The following is a 23,845-nucleotide window of genomic DNA, read 5'->3' on the forward strand; positions in this document are numbered from 1 at the left end:
GTTAAAAAGGATGAGTATCTGAAATGAAAAAAATCATTGATCGAACAGAAAGACGCACAACGGGTCGCATCCTCAATTAAGGTTTTCCTCAGATATTCATTAGGCATGGGCTTTGGGTTTCCCACCCATCATCCTCAGGGAATAAAATTGGGGGATGTTCTTGTTTTTGCGCTCGCTCATTTACCCGATTGAAAATGACGCAGGGTCCAGCGAAGCCTCGCCTGGGTCCGGAGGGGCGCGGGCTGTAGCATAGCCTTGGCCCGGCTGTTCGGCGGACCGACGCTTCACGCGGGGAATCCTTGCCTTCAACCAACGATCAAACGCTGAACCTTGCATGAGTCCAATCTCCTATTTGCAAAATAAACCCATCGGCAAGTCTGAGGTTAGATTTCACATGCGGCGGCCTTTTGACCAAGAACTGTCATCGACACACGACGAAAACAACCGCGGCGTCAAACACATATGCCTCCACCCCGCAGGATCAAATCACGAACGGGGTGTTCGGCCAGCAGATCCAGGATACTCGGAAAACTTTGACATCCAACACCATTTTTTAAGGTTTATTAAAATCGGTTCAATGTCTGTTTGTCTGTCTGTCTGTTTGACATTTTTTTTTTTGAGGAGGTGGAAATCTTTAAAAGACACTGGTCTGGATTGTGGGGATTTTTACCCACTAAAACTACCCTCGACTCCCCCCTCCCTGCCCCGCGGAACCCCACTAAAGTATTACATCACGGGGCGGAGTCACTTCATTCTGGCTTAGTCACTTTTCTTCTATACGCGACGCACGTGACGCACGTGACCTCCCTCTGCTTTTCGCAGTTTATTTTGGATAGATGCGATCATGGAGTTGACCGCATCCCAATTCTCTTGATGTGCTAGCATTTTCGGCACCAGATTTTCTGGTACCAGCACCTCTCCTAGAGTCTCCTTTAGATTCCTCCTTTCTTCCACAAATCTCGGACAGTGGAAGAATATATGCTCTGGGTCCTCTGGGACTCCATCGCAATTTGGACAGTCGGGTGAGGTCTCCAATTTAAACCTGTGAAGGTATTGGAGATATCCTCCATGTCCCGTGAGAAACTGGGTGAGATTATAATTAATCTCACCGTGTCGTCTCTCCAACCACTCTTTGATGGCAGGAATGAGCCTGTGAGTCCACCGACCCTTTCCCGAACGTTCCCACCGCTCTTGCCATCTATTTATGGATCTCTCCCTCTCAGCCTTCTTCGTCTGCAATAAGGGAGAGATTGGCTTCGCATGGTATATATTCGCCATCTCATCTGCCAAGATGTCAATCGGCATCATTCCAGAGATGACGAATGCTGCATCATCTGAGACAGTCCTGAAGGTTGAGCATACCCTCAGGGCTGTCCTCCTGCAGACTGCACTCAGTTTGTTAGTGTTAACTGATATCCGCAACGCCACCCTCCAAACTGGGGTCGCATAGAGCATTATTGAGGTCACCACTCTGGCCATAAGAAACCTAGAGCTATGCCTTGGCCCTTCCACGTTCGGCATCATCCTCGTCAGGGCCACACTAGCAGTGGATGATTTATCGCAAACATACTGCACGTGTTGCCTATAGCTGAGCTTCCTGTCTATCACTACCCCCAAGTATTTGATGGTCGGCTTGGAAGTGATGATATGATTCACGGTTCTTATACAGGTATGATTATCTTCCGGCATTTAGTGATGAGGACCGCTTCTGGTTTTTCCTTCGCAAGTGTCAGACCAGAGCTCTCTAGCCAACTTTTAACATCACTGATTGCCTCGCTTGAGTATAACTCAGCATCTTCGAGACGCTTTGCGACAACAACCAGCGATAAGTCGTCAGCGTAATCCACCACTCTGGCCTCCCTCACAAAGGGAAAATTAAGTACATCGTTGTACATGATGTGCCACAATATTGGGCCCAATACGGAGCCCTGTGGGACACCCCCGGAGACAACGTATTCCTGGGGTCCATCATCAGTGTAATACCAGAGCCTTCTTTCAGTTCAATAACTATGGACGATAGAAGCGAGATAGGTGGGAATACCAACCTTCGCTAAGGATTTCCGTATTAGATTCCAATTGGCCGAATTGAATGCATTTTCCACATCCAGGGTTACTACCACGCAATATTTGCTGGTACCACCCTCTCCGTGGATTGAATCTTCGGCCAAACTAGTAACCAATTTGATGGCATCAATGGTTTTACGGAACCCATACTGTCGATCTGAAAGGCCTAACATTTTCCCCACAGTATCCAAAAGACATCTGGCTCGGTATGCGGGTGGTTCACCTGAAGATTTACCAGGTTTAGGCAGAAGTACCAACTTCTGCCGCTTCCCTGCCGCTGGAAATATCCCCTCGGTCATGCACGCTTCGAACAACTCAGCGAACAGGTCCGGCCTGGATTTCACGGCAAGCTTAAGGGCCTTATTCGGTACTCCGTCCAGGCCCGGCGCTTTATTGCCTCCTATTCTGCTGCAGATTTCCTGCAGCGCGTCTCTAGTGACTGGGGCAATTACCGTCACATTCAGAGGTGGTTGGAATGTGTCGGTGCTCTCCTCTTGTTGGGGGAATAACCCCTGGATGATTTTCAGCAAGAGGGTGGGACACGTGATCTGCGGGGAAGAACGGCCTTTGAATCGTCCCATCACGATTCTATAAGCACTCCCCCACGGGTTTACGTCCGCTTCTGAACAGAGCTCCTTAAAGCATTTCCTCTTGCTTCACTAGATGGCGATGCGGGCTGCCTTATAGACGCACTGTTTTTGCCCCTGATCGGCTCTACCTACCGCCCTCTGAGCCGCTCTTCTGGTTCGGATCGATCGAAGGCCGGTCAGCTCATCACTCCACGAGTAGTTTGGTCCTCTACTGGGGAATGATCACCTCTTAGGCATGGGCGCGTCATATGCTTTGGTGATGCATTGAGCCAAATGGCCGGCTCTTTCCGCAGAGGCGCCTGCTTTATCAGGTTGAGCTCACCTCTATGAAAGTCAGCTCATCCAAAGATTTTGCAGACCAGCCTGAAATCTTCTTCGGGTTCGGGCATGATAGCTCTTTGCCCTGTGGCTCGACGCACGTCTCAAAGAAGATTGCCTGGTGATCGCTGTGTTGTAGCGCACCAGGACATTCCAGGCGTCCGCGCAGGGCTGACAAAGGTCAAGTCTACGACCGAGCCTGACCCTCCTTTCTGAAAAGTGTTTACAGCACCTTCGTTAGCCAACAAGTCCATCTGTGCAAAAGCTTCTAATAAACTGCGCCCCCTAATATTTGATTCCCTGCTACCCCACTCACGGGCCCAAGCATTGAAATCACCAGCAATCACCTTTAAACTTCGCCCTTTTGCGTCGAGAACAATCAACGATTTCCTGGAATTCAGACAGTGTCAAACTTTGTGGGGCGTAACAGCGTAGATTTGCCGCTCGACCCGTCGAATATGTGATTCATACGCTACCGTGACGGTTTCTATACGGTTCATTTATGGTGGCAATTTCCATCTCAGATTCGAACGTGGTCTGCTCAAGTAAATCCTGAGCGACTCTGCAATGATTCAGGTTTATTTGAATAAACCTTATTTTGTCATTGCAGTGAGCGCTAGCCCAAATTCCGGACATTTACCACTTCCGGCAATATGCCGGTTATCCTGTCCCTCCGTTATTTCGTTCAATAGGCATTTGGAGTCCCTATTGCACTCTCTGGCAATATGGCCTTCCTCCCCACACCTTCTGCATCGATCGGATCGACCAATGCTGCTGGTACATGCTTTCGCGAAGTGCCCGAATATGAGGCATTTAAAGCACCCCTTTAGTGAAATTTGTTCTCTTAAACGGCTGAGAATCCATCCAATCCGAACCTTTCCGGCCGCCAACAACATCTTTGCTGCCTGCGCTTTTGGTAGTCCCACAACAGCCCCTTCAGACCAGTACGGATTTCTACTCTCGATGTAACTTCGAGAGATCCTTTCATTGTATATACATAGATCGTAACTCACACCTGTCGGGTTAAGCAAACAAGAGTCAAGTCTAATCTTCGCTACAGATTGCAGTTGTTGATGATTTGAAGGAAGGGGACCAAGTTTTACACCAATATTGACTGATCTGGCTCGTGACTAAACGGTCTTGGCGTTGATTTAATCCCAATCCCACAATGTCAATCGCCTCGCCCTCCAGTCAATCCAGGTTGAATTCACTTGTTCGTGTTAGTTAAAGAAAAACCGTCAGCTGCATACTCTCAACCTATCCTTCCGCAACCGTTACAGGATCCTATTAGACTTATGTTTTGCTTCCTCTAAATCTTCGATGTACCTTTTGCGGAACAAAAAATATATCTCCTTTTTCCGGTTTAAAAAGTTTCCACTGGCTAAATAGACCGCAGCCTGGCTCCTCTGTTTTGCTAGTTTATTTGGTCTTGGGTATGGATAACGAAAATATAAAATTAAATTAACTAAGTAAATTGTTTATTGTCCTAAATAAATAAATAGAAAAAGCAAGGTCCTCTCTGTTCATTTATAATTTCTCTACGAGCTCCCAATATGTGCTTACTCATGAGCATAGGAATACTTTCGAAACTAACACTGGAAAGTTTAGTTTTCGATGATGGAGGACTATTACGACTAAGTTTCTGGGTTTTGAAGGCGAAAGGAGTGGTAATCTACTTTCAATCTTTTTTGATAAACTATACAGTAAAAATGTTGGCCATATCGGATTAGCCGTTTATTTTAAATAATCTACGCCAGGTGGGAAAAAGGAGTTTCGAGAAAAACGTGTTTAAAGTTTCTGCACATGAAAGCTTACGATTACTTACGATTTTCATCTCATCGTATTAGAAAAGTACCTTAAACGGTAGCTTTCCTGTGTACATTTCTGGAAAGCAAAGTATTGCGTATGAATTTCTGTTTCCATCAAGCGACCCAGAAAATAACTTGTTGACGGATAGACTCAACGTTGCATACTAAATTTGACAGGTGCCATTTAGCACTCCAGTACGTGTTGCCAGCAACATTCATTCACTATTCAACTATCGCAAGTCTCTCAAAACTTTTTCAAACAACCAACGGTTATTTTGTGTCGCTCGAAAAAGCCAATAAAACTTTCTAAATTTCTCTTCCAAAATAAACACAACTTTCATCCTCAAACTCCTGTTCTCCTTGAAATTCTTCGCATTTCACTCGTTCCCCTGACCCAATTCGCTCAACCAGTTGGTGAGCACTTGAACTGGGTTGTTTGAGTTTGTGTTTTTACCAAGGTGCCGTCAGGCGAATTGTAAGCAGAAATACAATTTATTTATGTCGATTTTAATTAGGGAGTCCATTTAAAGCCGAAAACCTGGCAATCATTCATTCAATTAGCGGCCAAGTTTGAATGGCCTGGGCTGGTGCTGGTTCTGTTGTTTTCTCTTCAGCGAAGCCATTCTCGGGGTCGTTTGCGTGCCGCTGCAACTGCCATGAATGCATTTCTGAAATTATTTGAATTTTTTTTTTCTTGTGCTGAACAATTTTTCTAGTTGGATTTAAATTGCGGTTGTGGCACGTAGCAATTTGCATAAATATTTCAAACAGTTTTCTGGTGTTGATTTGAAACTTTGGGGCAAGGTGGAAGCTGTTGTGGTTGGTCAGTGTTCGGATAACGACCAGTATTTATGGAATTTCAAAACTTGACCGAGTTTCATCGGGCTTCTGACCGTCCCGTTGATGAGGTAGCCTTACGTAAGCACGTTGGAGATCATAATTTCTGAAAGACCAGTTCCACTTGCTCGCCAAGTTGCAGATTTGCTGGTGTCGTTCCATGCTGCAGTTTTTCCTTGCACTTTTCCAATTTAAGTTTTAATCTCGTCAATTATTCACGCCTTTTCACCTTCTCATTGCAGAGTTACTTCAGCGAGCCTGAATTCGACTCGGAATATCAACATCAACATATCCACAAATCAAAGGTAAGTCCCGAGTGAAACCACGTATTAGTTTGAAAATAAAACTCAAATTCTTTAAATTATTTCATATAGAAATATGTAAAAAAAATGCTGTTATTAAAATAACATGGCGCTTAACGTTTACAATGACTGCTAAGATGCAGCCGACCCCCGAAGCCTATACAATAAATAATACATGGAAATAATAACTTGGGGTGTCGCTGCATGACAGGGTAGTACCGCGAATGAGAACAAAATGTGCTTCGATGGACGACTAGATGGCAGCGGCCAACATTCCCTAGAAGTAGCCACATCCACCGACACTTCGTCCCTTGAGAGCTCCATCCAGGGAGACGCGTAGATTCTTCCATGTGAGCGCCACGGCTCCCTTGAATGGCTCGATATCGCACGAAGTGCAAACTTCCATCACTGCCTTAACTTCATCCTCGGCTGGCTCCCGGTCGTGTTCCTTGATTTCGTCCTCGATATTCATTCGCTTCTGAAGGTCCTCCTTGAATGCAGGCAATCCGAATTGGGCCAGACCTTCAAACTCATATGTGGTCGCAAGTAGAGAATCATCCACAATGGACCCATCGTCCAACATGACTAGACCACGCTTGTTCAATTTCCTGTCACTTCTAGCTTTACCAGCATCTGATTTAGTCTCCGCACTACGTTTGAAAAGGAATCGTGTGGAGTCGTTTTCCACGAAACGGATGGCTTGTCCGTTACCGATACTAACAAATCCAGTGGATGAGGTGGGTGGAGCTTGTTGTGACTGTCCTGATTGTCCTGGGAATGTGACTGGGGCTTGTTGTGAGGTACGTCCTGATCCTGCAGGTGCAAATGCGGCGCTCAACTGTTCTGATAGAAGGCGATCTCCAGTGTTAAATTGTCCATTAACGAAATTGGTACTCAACAAGGGGTTTTGTGGTTTTGGGACAGCACCACCTATGACCTGTGAGGGAATTGGAGTAGGTGCTGGTTGCTGGTTGGGTTGGGCTCCAGCCAGATTAATTCTGATTCGCGATGGGAACTGTCCATTGGCCAAAAGTGGATTTGGTGATAGCGTTGTTGGCTGAAAAATATCAATCAATTTCATTATCTTAATCACTACTAATCCTTTGCCTTCAAAAAACTTACCGGTGATGGAGGTGGTGGTGGAGTTGTACTAATTGGTCCATTGTGATCGAACTGATGGACGTGGTGATGTTTATGATCGCGATGGGCTTTTCCAGCACTCAATGCAACTTTGTAGATTTGTAGCAGAGTTAGTTCGAAGTGAAGACTATCAGCAGTTTTTCCAGTTATCGACGGACCTCCTGAGAAAGCCAAACCATTCGATGCGATGCCGTGGCCAACGAGCTGCAATGAAAAGACGGATTTCTTTAGATCCAATGATTTGGACGATAAGACATATGCAGAATATAATGAAAGGGAAATTTCTTTTAAATGCTAATAAGTCGTGTCACAGACACAATTTATTGGCACGATGTTGATAAAATTCCAATCTCAGATACGTCTCACTCGTCTAGATGTCGCGCTGATGAATTACTGACAAGATTTTGATGAGAAATTAACTAGTCGAGCCAAGATTCATGTTTGCCTACAGCAATTATGATAACGTGAAAAATTTACTATAAATTATTGTTTACTGTCCACGGAGCCAAGTATTTATTACTGCTCGGAGGTGGTATAAACCAGTAAAAAGATGACCTGGAGCTGTCTGAAATTAGTGGAAACATGGTCGCTTTCAACAAGACCTTCACGTATTCGTGCTTCTTAAATTTCCAACATAATTATGAGAGAAGATTCTCAAATGAAGGCACAAATGCAAAGGACGACAAAAGAATACGCATTATCCCTCGGGGAACTGAAAATATATGGAATTCACGTTTGGATTTCCGCAATTATAACTACAGTGCCGGGGGAACGCAGTCCTCGTTTGGTTTGATTTTTTCTCTCCGGCTTGGATAGGATATTCTAGTTAAACATATGTTTACTGGCTCAGAAATATCCAGATGTATCTGAAGGTAGGAAAGTTTGACTTAAGGTAAATAGTTCACATCGTGCTTTTCGTAAACGCAACTAAGGAAGGAGGGTGTTGGTAGCTTACTCTACAAAGCAGATAGTGGTCCCCTTCTTCGATCGCTCTACAGCAGAAATTGAACCTTGGCCTCCCGGCTGTATCGTCTCCAATTATCTCGATCCAAAGACCGCGTTCTTCAGTTAGAAAATCTTAGAATTGATCTGTAATCTGTTGAGTCCTCCCAGCGTTTCTTTGGCTTTTGGTCGGCTGCCATCGGCTCTGCCTTTCAGTACTTGTCTCGGGATCTTTCCCTTCCCTTAGTGGTTCTCTTATCACTCCGAAATATTGCTTCACATGAACGGAAATTCGGTCTGAACTAGTGCATTCACTTTGCTCGCGAGCGTTCTGAGCGTGGTCCAGCAAAACCATTTTTGGGCCTTCATTATTGTTTCGCTTTTGATATTCCTATTCTGACTTAACCATTTCCTCGATGGCAAGAAGGGGATCAACATAAATTCCAGTGCTTTTCTGATTATGCTTCTCTGCTCCACGAATCCCGAATAGCGAAGCTTCGTATAATTAGAGGCCTCCATTCACGGCAGTCAGGAAGCCTAGCCAAACCGAACCTGCATATATGTTTTATCATTAGCCATTGTCTCCTTCCTATCTATATTATCGACTTCTCTCAACTCCATATTAAACGCCATCCTTGCATTATCGTAATCTAAGTTCCTCTTGAAATATACCATGGATCGATTATCATCCCCGACCAATTGAACAATTTCAAGGCGACATCGTGCTCTCCACTCGAACTATTGATGATAAAGACGTTCCAACCAGGTAACCTTCTACAATCGGGAGCCACGGTTCAAGGGTACAAATAGGATATGTCTTCATTACGTTGCACTGTACCTGTACTCAGGGTGCAGTAATCGTAGTAGTTGCCTGTTAAACCGATCATCATTGCGTCCTGTGATACGTGAAAGCTGAGCACTTCATTTCGCACCACGTTTCGCAAACGAGATCCTAATATTGATAACTGACGAATTCTTGCTCCAACGATGTACGTTTTTAACTCATCATTCGTATCGCACTGTAAAAGTCTCTCCAGAAAGGTAAGCTATTAACTGTACTGTGCACCTAAGTCGTCGACCGTTAGTTATCTCTCTTCCTATTTTTTGACTACTTGGGTTCTATGCCCAAAATTAGGGGTCCGTTGATAAAAAAAGTGAGAATAAGTTGCTGTCCATATAGCCAGGGACAACACCAAGTAGATGCAAACTTAAGATCCCTCATATTCCAAACAAAAAAAATCTTATCTCTTCTTTCTCAATAATCCCACTTTCCTCCAGACTTCGGGCAAACGACCAGGAAAGTCGAAGGTAAGACAACCTAAACGTTACAATTTTTTAGTTCCGCTAGTCGCTAGTTTCCATGCCGTCCACACAGAAGCAAACTTCATCTCTTTGTGGTTTCGTCGCAAGCCTTGGTTATTTATTTGGTCGACTTCATTTCCTTTTCCCTTGGTGTTTCAAGTCGCTATCGCTTGTTAGAACTACCAGGAACAAATCAACTTGGGCTACAGCGCTGAAATGCTGGAATGATTATCACCATCTTTGACACATTCTTTCTGATGTTCTAGAAGGTCCTCCGGTTCCAAGGCCTGGACATGCCAGAATGTGGGATTTTTACTTACTAAAACCCCGCCCAACTCCATTTGCCATTCATAGCCAAATTTCCGCTCATACCACTTCATCTGGAGTTTCCTCTAGGTTGTTCCTTTCTTACAAGAACCTCGGACATTGAAAGAATACGTGCGTTGAGTCCTCTGGGACCCCGTCGCAGTTCGGACAATTACGAGAGGTGTCGAATTTAAACCTATACAGGCATTGAAGATATCGTCCATGGCCGATGAGAAACTGGGTGAAATTATAATTGATCTCCCCATCGTTTCTCTTTAGTCACTCCCTGATAGAAGGAGTCGGCCTGCGCTGGGACTGCCAGGACCCTTTTCTGACTGGTCCCATGCTGACTACTTATGGATCTCCGCCTTTCGGCTTTTTTGATATGTGTTGAGCATCTCGTCTGCCAGGATGTCAATCAGCATCATTCCCGAGATGTCGAACGCTGCATCATCTGAGACGGTCCAGAAGGCAGAAGATACCCTTAAGGTTCTTCTGTAGATCGTACTCAGTTTATGTGTATTGCCTAAAACATGCAGCTCTTTTCTCCAAATTGGGACGCCATACAGCATAATAGAACTCAGCACCCTGGCTATGAACAGCCTGTAAGAATGCCGCGGCCTCCTACGTTCGGTATTATCCTTGCCAGAGTCATATTCGTGGTGGATGCTTTTTCGCTTTGTGTGCTGCTTAAAGTTAAGTTTTCCATCTATCATCACTCTCAAGCATTTGATAGCCAGTTTGCAAGTGATGATATGATTCTCAATTCTAATACAGCGGAAATTTCTCTTTTGCGGCGCTTAGTTATTTTTCGTTAGTTTCCGTGTTTTCCTCCGCGAATGCCAGTCCAGCATTCTTCAACCAAGCTTTAACAACACTGATTGCTTCGTTTGAGTACAACTTCGCGATCACAATCGTCGTCGTTGACGTAACCCACTACCGTGGCTTCCTCCGGAACCGGAAGCTTATGTACATCATTGTACATGATGTTCTACAGTAGTGGGCCCAGTACAGAGCACTGTGGGATATCCGTGGCAGCAGCGCACTCCCTGTTTCCGTCCGATCGCTCTCGCAAGTAGCTATCGACAATAGCAGCGACAAAGGTGGAAGCACCAATCGTCTCTAGAAACGTTTGTATAAGGTTCCAATTAGCCAACTTGAATGCATTCCCTACGACTAGGGTCACCACCATGCAATATTTGCTGGTACAACCCCTTCCGTAAATTGCATTTTCGGCCAAACCTGTAACCATTTTGATGGCATCATTGGTTGATCTGGCTTTACGGAACCCATACTGCCTTTCCCGCAGATTGGGAGTAATCTGTTGTAAATTACCTACCTCATAGTGTCTAGAAGACATATGGGTCTGTAGGAGAACGGTTCCTCTGGAAGTTTATCAAACTTAGGCAGCATCACTCACTTTGTCCTTGCTTAGTATGCCGTCCAGTACCGGGGCTTTGCTGTCGCCTATTCGATCGCGGATCTCCAGCAGCTCGATCCTGGTGACTGCCGAAATCGGCGTCATATTCAAGGGTCGCTGGAATGTGTTATACCCCCATCTTGCTGGGAAAAGAACCCCTGGATGATTTTTAACAAGAAGGAAGGGCACGTGATCTGCGGAGATGAATGGCCTCTGCATCGCCCTGTCACGATTTTATAGGTACTACCCTATGGGTTTAGGGTCCGCCTGCGAACAGAGCTCCTTAAAACATTCCCGTTTGCTCCGCTGGATGGCGAGCTTGAGGTTCTTCCGGGCTTCCTTATAGGCATGCTCGTTTTACCCTTGATCGAGCCATTCGTCTGGCTCGGTGGCAAATCGGTCGATGGCTGGTCAATTCAGTATTCCACGAACAATTGGGTCTTCTAGTGCAGAATGAGCATCTTCTAGGCATTGTCGTGTCTCATGCTTTAGTGATGCATTGTGTGGGATGGAGTGCGCTATCCGTGGAGGTGCCTGCTTTGCTGAGCTGGTTTAACCACGCCTCCATGAATGTTTGTTCATCCATGGCTTTTGCAGACCATCTTGGCGTTCTTTTGAATATCGGGTTTCGGGGTGGAGCTCTCCTCCCGGTTGCTTCGTCCCAAATTCAAAGGTGATTGCCTGTTGGTTTTCGCTCACTTGCCAGGACATATTACGTGCCAGCGCAGGGCTGAGAAAAGTCAGATCTACAATTGAACCGGACTCCCTGCTGCCGGTAGGTGTCTACATCACGTTCACTGGCCTAGATTATATCTAACTGGGCGAATGCTTCTAACAAGCACCACCCCCCTGTGTTAGTCTCCCCGTTGTCCAACTTGATTGCGAATATACCGCTTTTTTTGCCCACACAAAGCGACTAGCTGCGTAACCTATGCTCTTGTTGTATTAGGAATTTGAGTTCTGCCCGTATAAACTCGGTTTCCCACATATCCCTACATATCCCCCTAGAGCATTCTCTTACCCTTATTGAAGCGCCACAGGACAGCGTGATTTCGACGTGAATTTGGAGTTGAGGGGGATGATCGATTACGCGGACAGTTTTATAGCGTTGTCCCATACTGTAGCTTTGTTGTCTCCGGTAAGTGAGCAGATCTGCCATCTTTTGTCTTCGGTAATCTAGGATGAAAAAAATTGACGAATCTCGACTATTTACCTCTTCCTAAATTACGGGTTTACCGAAGTACCCGATCTGTCTCAGCCAGTTCCGTAAAATGGGTCGAGACCAAAAGCCAAGACAGTAGTAACTAGATTGACTTCTCACATCTTCCGTCAATTCCGATGGTTTAGATGGAACTATTATGAATGGGAGGCACTAGTGGATGTAACAGGCGATACATTTTTGTTTTGGAAATGCATGCATGCAACCAACTCAAATGAACAGTGCGGACCATTGCATACAAGTGTTCTAGCTGTGCTGGAAGACAGCAGAAAAAGAAAGCTACGAATGGGTCGCATGAAGAATTTTTTGGACATGACCACTGGTCAGATATACTGATCAGATCATCTGTTAACGTTTGGGCATCATCGAAAAAAATTGAACCTAATAAAGAAACCATATGCCAAATTTTACACAGAAATATTCCAGATGAGCGATTTGCGCTGAGCACTTGTCATTAGGTTAGGTATCCGCATAATTCGTCTGTATCAGAGCTCTTCGTAAAGGATTCGTACCGCAAGATCAGATCACCACTACGATCTTTTGTTTAGAGATATTGCAAAAGCGGTGTGTGACGCTTGGGTGTGCATAGGTTTGCGAAAGTTAAAGTCCCTTGCAGCGCGACAGCCCTCTGACATGTCTGCATGAAATAGGTCATGCAAATATTGCCGCCCTCGGTCCTATAAGGACAATCCTGTATTGCAATACTATGCACTGAAATAGCTGAAGAAACCAATCCCATCGTTGTGGGCGGAAGGTGTTTTAGGCGGTCTTATTTCAGATAATTCACAAAGGCATTTCTAGGATAATTGTGCATTAGACTTGGAGTGGTTACAGTGTAGAGATGGGCATCTGATTTCGTTTATATACTGTTGTATCACTGGAGGAATTGATTAGAAAGCGGAAATAGCATATCAGGAATTTTGGACTAATCTATTGTGCACAATGTCAATTCTATTGGAATCCCATAGGGCTCCACGCCACCTGGCATATTATCTTTAGCATTTACAGGAGTCATCCTTATACTCACTCCCAAACCGATCAAGATCCTGCAATTTACCGATAACCTTCTCTGACCTTTATGGTTCGGAGTATTGGCTGACTATGAAGGACAATGAACGGCGCCTCGCGGTAATGGAGGTGATAATGTTGCTTTGGACTAGGGGTATAACACGCCTTTATCACTTCAAATATGAGGGGTAAATAATTTCTCATTAAATGGAGAGGTCTCCACCTGGAAGAAAGACAAATTTTGCGCCAATATGCAGGGTTTTTTTCTGGAGTTTTTTGGCGGAAATACGGAAATGTGTTAACAAACTAGTCTTCAACGAGTGGAGAGATTTTCATGAGTTTGCAGCACGTATAGTGTCTCTGACACGTCGATCGCACTAAACTCTAGGACGTTTCCATGAACCATGACATCACATGTGCAAATACCCTTTCTTTGAGCAACAGCCTAAAAAAATTTGTCATTGAATCCTCGCTACCTCGCTCTGAATTCAGCTTGTAAATCAGCTACTTAATAATCCATCTCAGATGAACTCATTAAAACACAATCACTTTCTACTTTCAAACAAGAGATTTACACACCCCAGCCCCCAAATGTCAGTAACCATTATCTCAATCCGACATTAAAGACATCTCAAGGCTGTCGCTGAGATGTCTGCATTTCCCAATTTGATTTGCATATCTAAAACGGCACGTTTTCTTATAAAATGCATCTGCGAAATTTGATGAATTGTAAAAAATTAGTGCAACTCCGGAGCGGATTACATACTATTTCTGGTCACGTTTGACCCTGTCATTATAGGGAAAACATTAGGAGAGCCAGTAGTATTTGATTTGAATTTGTTTTTTGCTTCCAAATCAGACGGGTACTTTGTGGAATTAATCGTGCAAAAACCCCGAGAAAAAGCAGGGACAAGTCATGTGTAGAAAGTACTCCCATTACTCCATACATCCGTCATAATTAGCTATGCCATTGAAAATCCGGAGTAAATTTCAATAAAATAAATCAGTCTAGATATGCCGCCTCCTTTCACTGAAGTATCTCAACAGACCAAAAAAAGATGTTTCATAATCAAAATTGAGCCTCGAAAAGTTTTTATCCATTTTATCGGAACATATCCGTTTGTGATTGTTTTATGCGGTATTTCCAAGCGAAAACTGCATAACTTTCGAACCGACAAACGCACAAAAAAAGACAAGATTGATATCTTTTTAAAATATCTTTTATACGTCGGTATCTCAACTTGTATCTGAATGAAGCGATTGCAGATATTCGAGCCTCCATGTACAAACAGAACGTGACAATTAAATATTTCATCCTTGAAATTTCATTCAGATGCAAAAACTTCACCTCAGTTCCGAATGTATAGTTTGGAGTTCGTGTTTTGAATGGGGTCGAAAACTTGGGGGTTTGGCTCTATCAGGTCCTCAACAATATTTAAAAGCTACGATGCGTGTGGTTTTCAGCGGAGAAAAACCACAATCAAATGCGCATATCTAAAGTTTCAATGGATATATCAAATTCAATTTTGGCCGTTTTGAATTGGAGATTGTTTTTCTTGTGCATGCGAAATCGTTTGTTTATCTTTTATATGTTAATCTGATTGCAATTTCCATATAGTTTTTATTAAATCATAACGGATTGTATAAAAACGGCCTAAAAACTGTGGATATGCCACACCTATCAGGAAAAAATTTAAATTTCCGTTCAAAACTTTTTATTGAATCTTTTTTTTTTAATTTTTTTTATTATTACTTATCTTTTCAGTAATAATTTATATTTTCTGTCTGTTCCGCTTTGAAGCCTAATATCGTCTTGGGAATCTCTTTCGTTTCATCACTGTTGGCATATTCTCTTCTGAACCAGTTTTTCTCTGATATTGTGGTGGATCTTGTTCACCTTAAAGCCACCTTCCAAGGTCTCCTTTGCAAAAGGTTTTGGGATTCTCAGTTTAGGTAACGCACATGCGGCAGACTTGGACAAGTGATCTTATCCGAACAACGCGAATCCTTTCTACTCCAGCCTTTTTCCAAAAAGATTTGCCTGAGGTATTGAAGCTACTTCATTTTCTGTTCAGCTCTTTCACATTCGTTCTTTAATTCGAGTGTCAGACCGACCAGCGTGGTTTATTGTAATGTATTGAAGACGGGTATGGGTCATGCTCTGAAGGGCATTCGAATTGGAATTGTCAAAATTCCACAAAATTATGGAATTGTTTACCATTAGGTCCGTTTGTACTATCTTCTACAGGTTCACTGACATGAAGTCTAACAACTGTTTCCCCCCTCGTGTTCGTCATTTGAAGCGGTTTCTCGTAAATCTTAGTAAGATAGCCTTCCTTTCTTAAAAAGTGGGAAGGCTTCTGGACGGAATCTCCTGATGAAATCTTGGAGCTGCTATTTGAGGGACACTTCCCTCCCAGCGAGAAGCGAGAGCCAGTGCCTTGCTCAGAGTGTATGTAGCTGCCCCAGCCGTGCAAGACTATCAAATCGGTAATTAACGAGGATGAGATCGTCGAGATGTCGAGATTTACTGGAGCTGTATCACTGCCGTATACGTGCCAGTCTTGTAGAAGCGCACCAGTGGTTTTCATTCCAAAAGCAGATAGGCGCGGCCATGAGTCCGCAAATAAATTCCGACCAATCAGCCTTACGTCTTTCATGTTGAAGATCCTAGAGAACGCGTCCTGGACATCCAGAATTATGGAGGGAAAGCCTTTTTCTAAGTAAAGCCACTTAACCACAGGAACCGTTCTCCATTAGGTAATTGGCACGGTTTTGCGGCCACTGTTGTTCAAGCAGTATTATTTACCTGCCTTCCTGGATAGAGACAACAACGGTAGTACCAACCAGAGTGTGGGATTTTTACCCACTAAAACCACCCCCGACTCCCCGCCCTACCCCGTGGAACCACCATTAGGTACTATATCACGGGACGGAGTTAGCTTACTTTAGCCAGGTCTCCTTCCGCCTTCCCGCGGGGTTCGTAACCGCGCCTTCCTCACTTCTTCTGATGTTGGCAGTTTATACTGGATTACTGCGATCGTGGAATTAATCGCATCCCAATCCTCCTGGCAAGTTACCATTCTCCGGGAAAATTTTTTGGTTATTGCCCATACTTTCTCTCCAGCTGCTCGCCGATGGCAGGGATCAACCTGTAACTCCAACGATCCTTTTCTGACTAGTTCCATCGTTGTTGCCATCTGCTTATGGATCTCTCCCTTTCGGCTTTTTTCATTTTCAATAAAGGAGAGATGGTCCTGGTGTTATATATATGTTCATCACCTCGGTTGCCAGGATGTCAATCGGTGAAAGCTGCATCATCTGATATGGCCGTGAAGGGAGAACACACCCCTAAGGCGGTTTTTCTGTAGACCTCATTCAGTTTAAGTACATTGCCTAAAACATGCAGAGTTTTCCTCCAAACTGGGACTGCATACAGCAACGCAGAATTCACCACCCTGGCTTTGACCAGCCTGTAAGTATGCCGCGGTCCTCTTACTTTCGGTATTATCCTTGCCAGAGTCATACTCGTGGTGGACGCTTTTTCGGAGGTTTGCTCTATGTGCTGCTTAAAATTGAGTTTTCCGTCTATCATCACTCCAAAGTATTTAATGGCCAGCTTGGAAATGATGATGTGATTCTCGATTCTAATGCAGGCGTAATTTCTCTTACGGCACCTAGTAATGACGACCGCTTCGTCTTTTCCTCGAGATGTTCCAGTCCACTACTCTCTAAACAAGCCTTAACAACACTGATTGCTTCGCTTCAATACAACTCAGCATCTTTGAGATGCTTTGTAACCACAATAAGTGCTATATCACCGGCATCTTTCTGCTCGTCTGTCACACGCATTTTTCTCGGAAACTGTTCTAGCGATTGACACTGAATTGGAATTGGAAAGATGGGAATTGTGAATACTCATGCATATCGTGAGTTACATTATCCAAAGGGGGCTGTACATTTTTTTTCACCAAATATAATCATGTGAGGTATCAAATGAAAGGTCTCGGTTAGTACTTTCCGAAGCCGGTCTTAGTTTTGAATTTTGTTTGGAAAGGTGGGGGGTCGTGCGGGAGGTCGGAAAAAATAATTTCTTTCACGGAGCCATTCTCAGTAACTACCCAACCGAAAAATCTGCAAATAAATTAGGAGACTGCTACTATATGGTAGAAGTAGGCTCCGAAATATCCTCCATACCGGTATCTTTCCAAATAAAGTTGATAATAGTATATTACTATAATTTTTAGTAATTGATTATAAAAACCCAGGCGGTGCAGCAGAGGCGCGAGCCTGGGGCACCATTATTATATTACCAAATTCAGTTGAGCCACAGCCTTTTTCCGCTCCGGTGTGTTTCCGCTCTCCCTGAATCACCTAGGAATATGTCACGCGAGGCGGCAGTCGCGGTTAGGATGCCTCTCTTTTTTCGACGCAATCCGGCTGCGTGGTTCTGCCAGTTGGAGGCCCAACTTGCGCTGGCGGGTGTTATGGCGGACGCCACCAGGTTCGTAGGCCGAGACCCTCATCGGCCTTGACGATTTGTTGGTACCATCGGAAATACATAGCTCAAGCGATGCACGTTCAGCGCAACAAGAACTAGGCTCGCTGGGTACCTCGGCGGCGGCTACCCGAAGCGCAGTACCACGTCGCCTTACAATGTTCGGCCCCCTAAGTAGATGTTGCTTGCTGATCGACACGGGCGCTGAGGTGTCGGTTTTCCCGGTACCTCGTTATTCTCGCAAAATTTACTGTGAACTCATCTCCCATCAGCACCTATGGCTATAGGCAAGTAGACGTGAGTCTCGGACTCCCCCAAATGTTTTCGTGGCGTTTCGTTTCAGTGGACATTAGCATCCCCATATTAGGCGCACACTTTCTGTCTCACTATGGGCTGCTGGTTTACTTACAGAACAAGACTTTAATAGACCCCACAACCTCGTTACATACGTCATGGGAGATTTCTACCTGCCAAGATGACACTCTCTCAATAATTTTCGAGGAAGTTGCTGACCATTGCATTCGTGCACTGCTCCGAAAGTTTCGCAACATCACTCCGGAAAGTAGTGAATTTCACAAGGCTTATCCAATCAGCAACGATCCTCATTGATTCACCCACTAGGTCTTTTTTTTTTTTGGGGTAGAGCAGGTGAATGCATTTACGCACACAGTGCTGGACTCCCGGTTCGGTACGTCGTCGGACTACCAACCAAACACCTCCCTCCCTCGTGAGAGCTAGCCTGGAACTGTTTGTCACATTACTTCGGGCTAGTTCCCGAACTCTCCCGCCTTGCGGAGCCTTCAAATCAGGGAATTCCTTTCACCAACGGGAGGGCACAGGAGGAAGGGAACTGTCAGTTCAAGGAACCCCCTGCCATCCAGCTCCTCCTCCGGTCGAGCTCTATATTGTTAGCAATGAGAAGGACTCCAATGTAATGGGCAACACGGCTCCACCTGTCAGCAACCCTCAGCATCTCTTCGACAATGTTGTCTGGAGAGAGATCCCCTATGTTTGAATAGAGCTGCTGACGAACCCCAGCTCACCTTCCACAAGAAAAAATAGTGTGATGGGCGTCGTCCACAACTCCATTGCAAAACTCACAATCCGCTGCTGATGAGCTGCGCAGTCCATCTGTCTCTGGTTTGCTTTTGCCAAGAGAGCTGCCACTCGCCTAGGGTGCGTTGCCGTTCTTCATTAGCAACCACCTCCCTTGGCTCGTCTCCCTTGTGCTTGTATATAGCTTGACGCTTCTTAGCAAGAAGGGCAACGGGGATCACTCCCATGATCACCGTCACGGCCAGTTCAGAGACAGTGCGGTACGTAGACGCCACCCGCAAAACTCCTCGTCTCTGTACTTCCGCGAGAAGTTTACTATATACCTTCTTGCCAAGAGCGTCAGTCCATACCTCTGCGCCGAAGAGCAGGACAGACTGCGTTGAACTCATCAGAAGACGTCGCCTGCTAGATGTAGGACCCCCAATGTTTGCCATCAGCCTACTTAACGCCGAAACTCCAACTGCAGCCTTGTTCGCTGCTGCTTTGATGTGCTCAAAAAAGCTCATCTTTGAGTCAAGGGGGGAATTCTCTTTTTAGTCAGGATGACTACTTTGGTTTTTTCCAGTACAAGGTTGAAACCATAAGTAGTCATCCATCCGGGTCCTGACGCCTTCTTGCTTTTCTTAGAGAGGACTGCCTGTTCCAGCTATTTTATAGAGAAAAGTATACAGTCCTCTACGCTCCCCGCGCCAACGTCATTGTCCCATACGGGTTGCGCAGGGAATAGTGCCCTTACAATGCGGTTCATCTGCTCGTCCTTAAGTGAACAGGGTTTCCACAGAGCTCCGATTTTTGGGGTTATCAGTTTGTAAGCCAGATCCTGCCAGCAGCGAGCTTTACTCTTGTTTATTGCGCTGCGGAGTCTCCTTTTGGTTTATTTGTACTCCGTCACTATGGTACATGTCTCCTTCCGGTCGCTTAGACGTTGTATTAAGCGGTGGGGCCTGTGACACTCCTTCCGGAGCTCTGCAATTGCCACTGTCCAGCAATACATAAAAGGTTTGCCACGTCTTGATGCCCTACTGGGCATGGAGGCTCCGCAGGCCATCGTTATCTGGTTCATAACTGAATTTACGACAGTGTCGGCTGCAGCGCCATCGCCCCCAGGAGTAGCCTCCAGCGCGGCCCTACCTGTTCCAAGGGTTTCAACAAACCTCCCGGTGTTCACTTTCGCGACGTTCCATGCACAGGGTGGCGCACATCGGGAGTTTGTGCCCACCACTTCGAAGGCAATGTATTGAAGTCTTCGAGAACTCGCCACCCGTCCACCAACGACACCACTGATTCCGACACGAAGGTTACGTCTGGAATGCTTCCCTCGCAGCCCGGGCGTCGGAAAATTGGGGTGGATCCGGTGTTTAGAACTACCAATCCTGTTCTCACCGCCATTTCCAGAATTCGTTTCCCTCTGGAGTCTGTGTGAGGGGGGCATGCCTCATTCAGGTGCACTAGCATTGAAGTTACCCCCGATCAGGATCCGCCCATCTGTGCCTAAGATAGCGTTCTCCAAACCATCAAGTCTGCATCGAAAGTCCAGCATCGTCTCATTCGGCGTAAGATAGACACTAAAAAACGTTATCCCTGAACACCGAATCCAGACAAAGCCGTCCCCTCGCCTTGGGTGAGAACCGTATGGAGGGCGCCGATCCGAACCCAGATGGCAACGGTACCTGATATGTCAGGGTGCCATGAAACTGGGTCCTTGTTTTGGTAGTGCTCACTGATGAGTACTAAATCGGCTTTAGTCTCCGCAGCGAACTGCGCTTGCAACCCGTGAGCGGCTGCACTCCGGTGCATATTGAATCATGTTGACCGCGTCCTAGCTCTTTCCAATTGTGCTCGGAAAACTGGACACCGCCCGAGCTTTGCTAGCTGCGGGTGATACTGCTCTGATAACCTTATTTAGGTATTTAACGTTGGGAGAAAGGTAGCTCACATAGATGCGACAATACCCTCGGTATGGTCGACTCCATGAAAGGCTGTCTTTGAGTACCTGTTTTAGGACTAGCTTAAGGTTTACAAGTATCACCACGCTAAATATCTGGGTTGGTTTTCTGTTACACTGCATTACCTACTTTTCTTGCCATTTTTTCTACAAAACGTTAAAAAGGTGCTGCCAATTAAAAGTATCGGCAAAATCAATGACTGATCTTCTGCAACGAATCAGGACCAACTCGATCCCAAAGAAAATCAAAGCCTTTTCCACCAAAATCAGCCAAGGAAAATCACTTCTCTGTCAATTATCACTTTCCACTTGGCCTAGCGTAATACCAACAATTACGCAAGCGCCGGCATGTTGTGCGTATCACATTGACTTCCAATATCTGGTTTCTTGGCTCATAGAAAAGAAAGTCATCGGGAAAATGCATTGCTGTCGCTGCAATGCATGTCTGCCTATCAAGTGCATATAAAAGCGCATATAACACTGACTTACATGGCAATTTGCCATCACCGGAACACAATTTTCGAGTCTGAATGGCTTCGTAGGAAATTGTAATTGCACAAAATATATTGCGGCAAAGGAAGCTGGTTTATGGGTCCCTTCCGGAACTTTGCAAATGCATCGTGATAGTGGCAAAATAATAATGGGGTATAGATTCGCTGGCAATAATTTTAATGGGATCTACGAGTTAAATGCTTGTTCGGCTTTAGGAAGAGAATTTCCCGTTTAGATACATTTATGGCCAGATACAGTGAGGAGCCGGAGATAAATCTGAAATTATTGTCATCTACAATGCTGGCTGGGTTGCGTTTTATGGTGTTGAGGAAAAAGTTGTAATGATGTGAAAATTAACAGATGCTTCTCAATATGGAGTGCCGGAAATACTTCCTCCTATCCTTGAAGTCACGTTGATAGTTGGGAGCTGTTTCCATGAATAATGATTAGTAGCGTTCCCAAGAGAGATATTTAGCCTCACTCTAAGCTCAAACTACCAAATAGGCCGCAAAGCGTAATACAAAAAGAAATCGAAAGCGGAAGTTAGATGCTTCAGGTGTGAGGTGTTGTGATTTCCTTAAGAAAGAAAACGGTTACATTTGTACTCAGCTAGAAATTTACTTGTGTTCGATTTCTTAAGACTTGTAAATACGACAAGTGCTCTTTCGGGAAGAATCTGTAAAGCCCATCTCGCTGTCTGCTTCCACGAAAATTAAATATCTTCATTTGGCCCCCTACCTTTTCCATACTAATCACAATAACGCTTAACTTCTGACGAGCTCCGGTTTTATCTTTGTGCTGACCTCTGGTACTTCAATTTTTCTCAGAGATTACCGAAGGGTTTAAACTGCTCCCCACTATTTTTTGCCACAAGTTTTAGGTCAAAGAGTTCCTCTTCCGTCGTCCTGATATGAATTATGCTGTAGTACAGGATAGTAAAAGAAATTTAGTGTTCACGGTGAGCAACCTTGACACACTACACTTCCAATACTTTTCCTCAAGTTGATTCTGCCGTCATTCAGGACGCTCTTAGGAATCTTGAAGTTAGTCAAATGTGTGTGACGAGTCCGTTCATCCGTCCATTCTAGCGTTCAGCACGACCGTCGCAGCGCACTTTACCACGATCTGATCTCTGTTTTGCTGGCCCAGGAGCAGACAAAAAAGCAGCGTTGACAGATTGAAACCTCCCAGCATAGAAAGTTGCAGACTCGGTTTCCAGGAGTCAAATTAGGGAAACTATTAATGCTCAGACAATGGAGGGCAGGGTTACCACGACTCCCGCCGGAAACTGCCTACATGTGGCTGATAGGAATGGTTCCGTCAACTTACTGATTCAAATATTTGAAGAAGTGACCGCACCAAGTCCTCGCGGTCACTGCTACGTATTGCATTCACATTATACACCTCAATATACACTTGCATGGACTATTTAATTTTAATTTCTCATTAGCCGGTCCCCATGCAGCTGTTATAGTGGTGTATCTTCTTTCACATTACTCCCTGTTCATTGATCTCCGAGGTTAAATGCTAATTCACGCATCCATCCGATCATGGCCATGAAATCCATTGATATAATCAAAGAATTTCATGGCTCTGGTTCCAGTTCACAGCGTTTCTCTCACCAGTCACGTTGATTCGCCTCCAAGGTTTCAATTATCATTCTATTTTAGACGAATTCGTATGTACATAGCTCGCTAGCCAAACTGCCTGACCTTCTAGTCCGCCGTCAGAGTCATACGTTAAACCGCTCGTTCTTCGAGCGTAATCGCTGACTCTCATTTCATCGTGGGCGAAGAAGAATATGCGTATGATTCCTGAAGCTGGGAATAAGAAGGTCTTCGTCTGGCCATTGGGCAAGCTCTTGTAGGTGACCTGCAAGCCAAACAAAGTAACGAGGCACTCTCTTTTCTATGGAACGAAGATCAATTTGAGACGTTCTCCCACCAGCACTTCCCCGGTCAATATTATCATCGGCTGCAAGGACCAATGACAACATTTCTAACACCCTCGTTGCTTTCTTGAGATCCGCCGCTCCGAATCAACGCTGAGAAATGTTTTATCGGAAAGGATCAGGTCCTATACAATATTTGGGGTACTCTATCTAAGCCGATGACATGACTCAAGTCGGAGGCCAGAATCTTCAGCACATTCCGTACACATCGAGGTTGGATTTTCAAGGGTCCTCAAACGACATCTTCTCTATCTCCTTTGATGTCTCGACGGGGAAAGCTAGACCCTTCTACCATTGAGTCTATAATGAATGACTTTTGAGAGAGAGATGATTTGGATTTTGGCATATTGACCTCATCATGTTTTCTCTCTTCCAAGGTTCCGAGCTTTGCTATTAGGGCCATAGGTACCTTTCAATTGTACATCACATTCGTAGGCTGGATAATGATAGATAGACAAATAGAATTTGGTCCTTTAAACCTCTCCCTGAATGTAAATTTCGCCAAAAGTGATAGATGACAAAACCAGGCTGCCAGTTCAGTTGACTCGTTGAGTCGACAATAGCAAACCACACCAAATACAATCACCACAAGAATTCCTCCAGGGAATACGTGCCTCCATAGCACAACCGATTTTGGCATTTTGGAC

General features: G+C 44.9%; 2 protein-coding genes across 4 annotated transcripts in view; one reads left to right on the forward strand and one right to left on the reverse strand.

Annotated features, from left to right (window-relative positions):
* The window catches only part of LOC119654382, a 406,510-nt gene that overhangs the window by 182,592 nt on the left and 200,073 nt on the right, over nt 1-23,845 (forward strand). For all 3 annotated transcript variants that reach the window (XM_038059748.1, XM_038059750.1, XM_038059749.1), the window contains exon 8: nt 5,860-5,922. In XM_038059748.1, coding sequence (XP_037915676.1) covers nt 5,860-5,922 — 63 coding nt within the window. The remainder of the gene's footprint in view (nt 1-5,859; nt 5,923-23,845) is intronic.
* LOC119654383 overlaps nt 5,959-23,845 on the reverse strand; it is a 42,375-nt gene continuing 24,488 nt past the window's right edge. The window contains exons 5-6 of the mRNA XM_038059751.1: nt 7,042-7,263; nt 5,959-6,976 (exon numbers count right to left, since the gene is read on the reverse strand). Coding sequence (XP_037915679.1) covers nt 6,197-6,976; nt 7,042-7,263 — 1,002 coding nt within the window. The 3' untranslated portion in view covers nt 5,959-6,196. The remainder of the gene's footprint in view (nt 6,977-7,041; nt 7,264-23,845) is intronic.

Source organism: Hermetia illucens, chromosome 4 (genome assembly GCF_905115235.1).
Source record: "Hermetia illucens chromosome 4, iHerIll2.2.curated.20191125, whole genome shotgun sequence".
Lineage (NCBI taxonomy): Eukaryota > Metazoa > Arthropoda > Insecta > Diptera > Stratiomyidae > Hermetia > Hermetia illucens.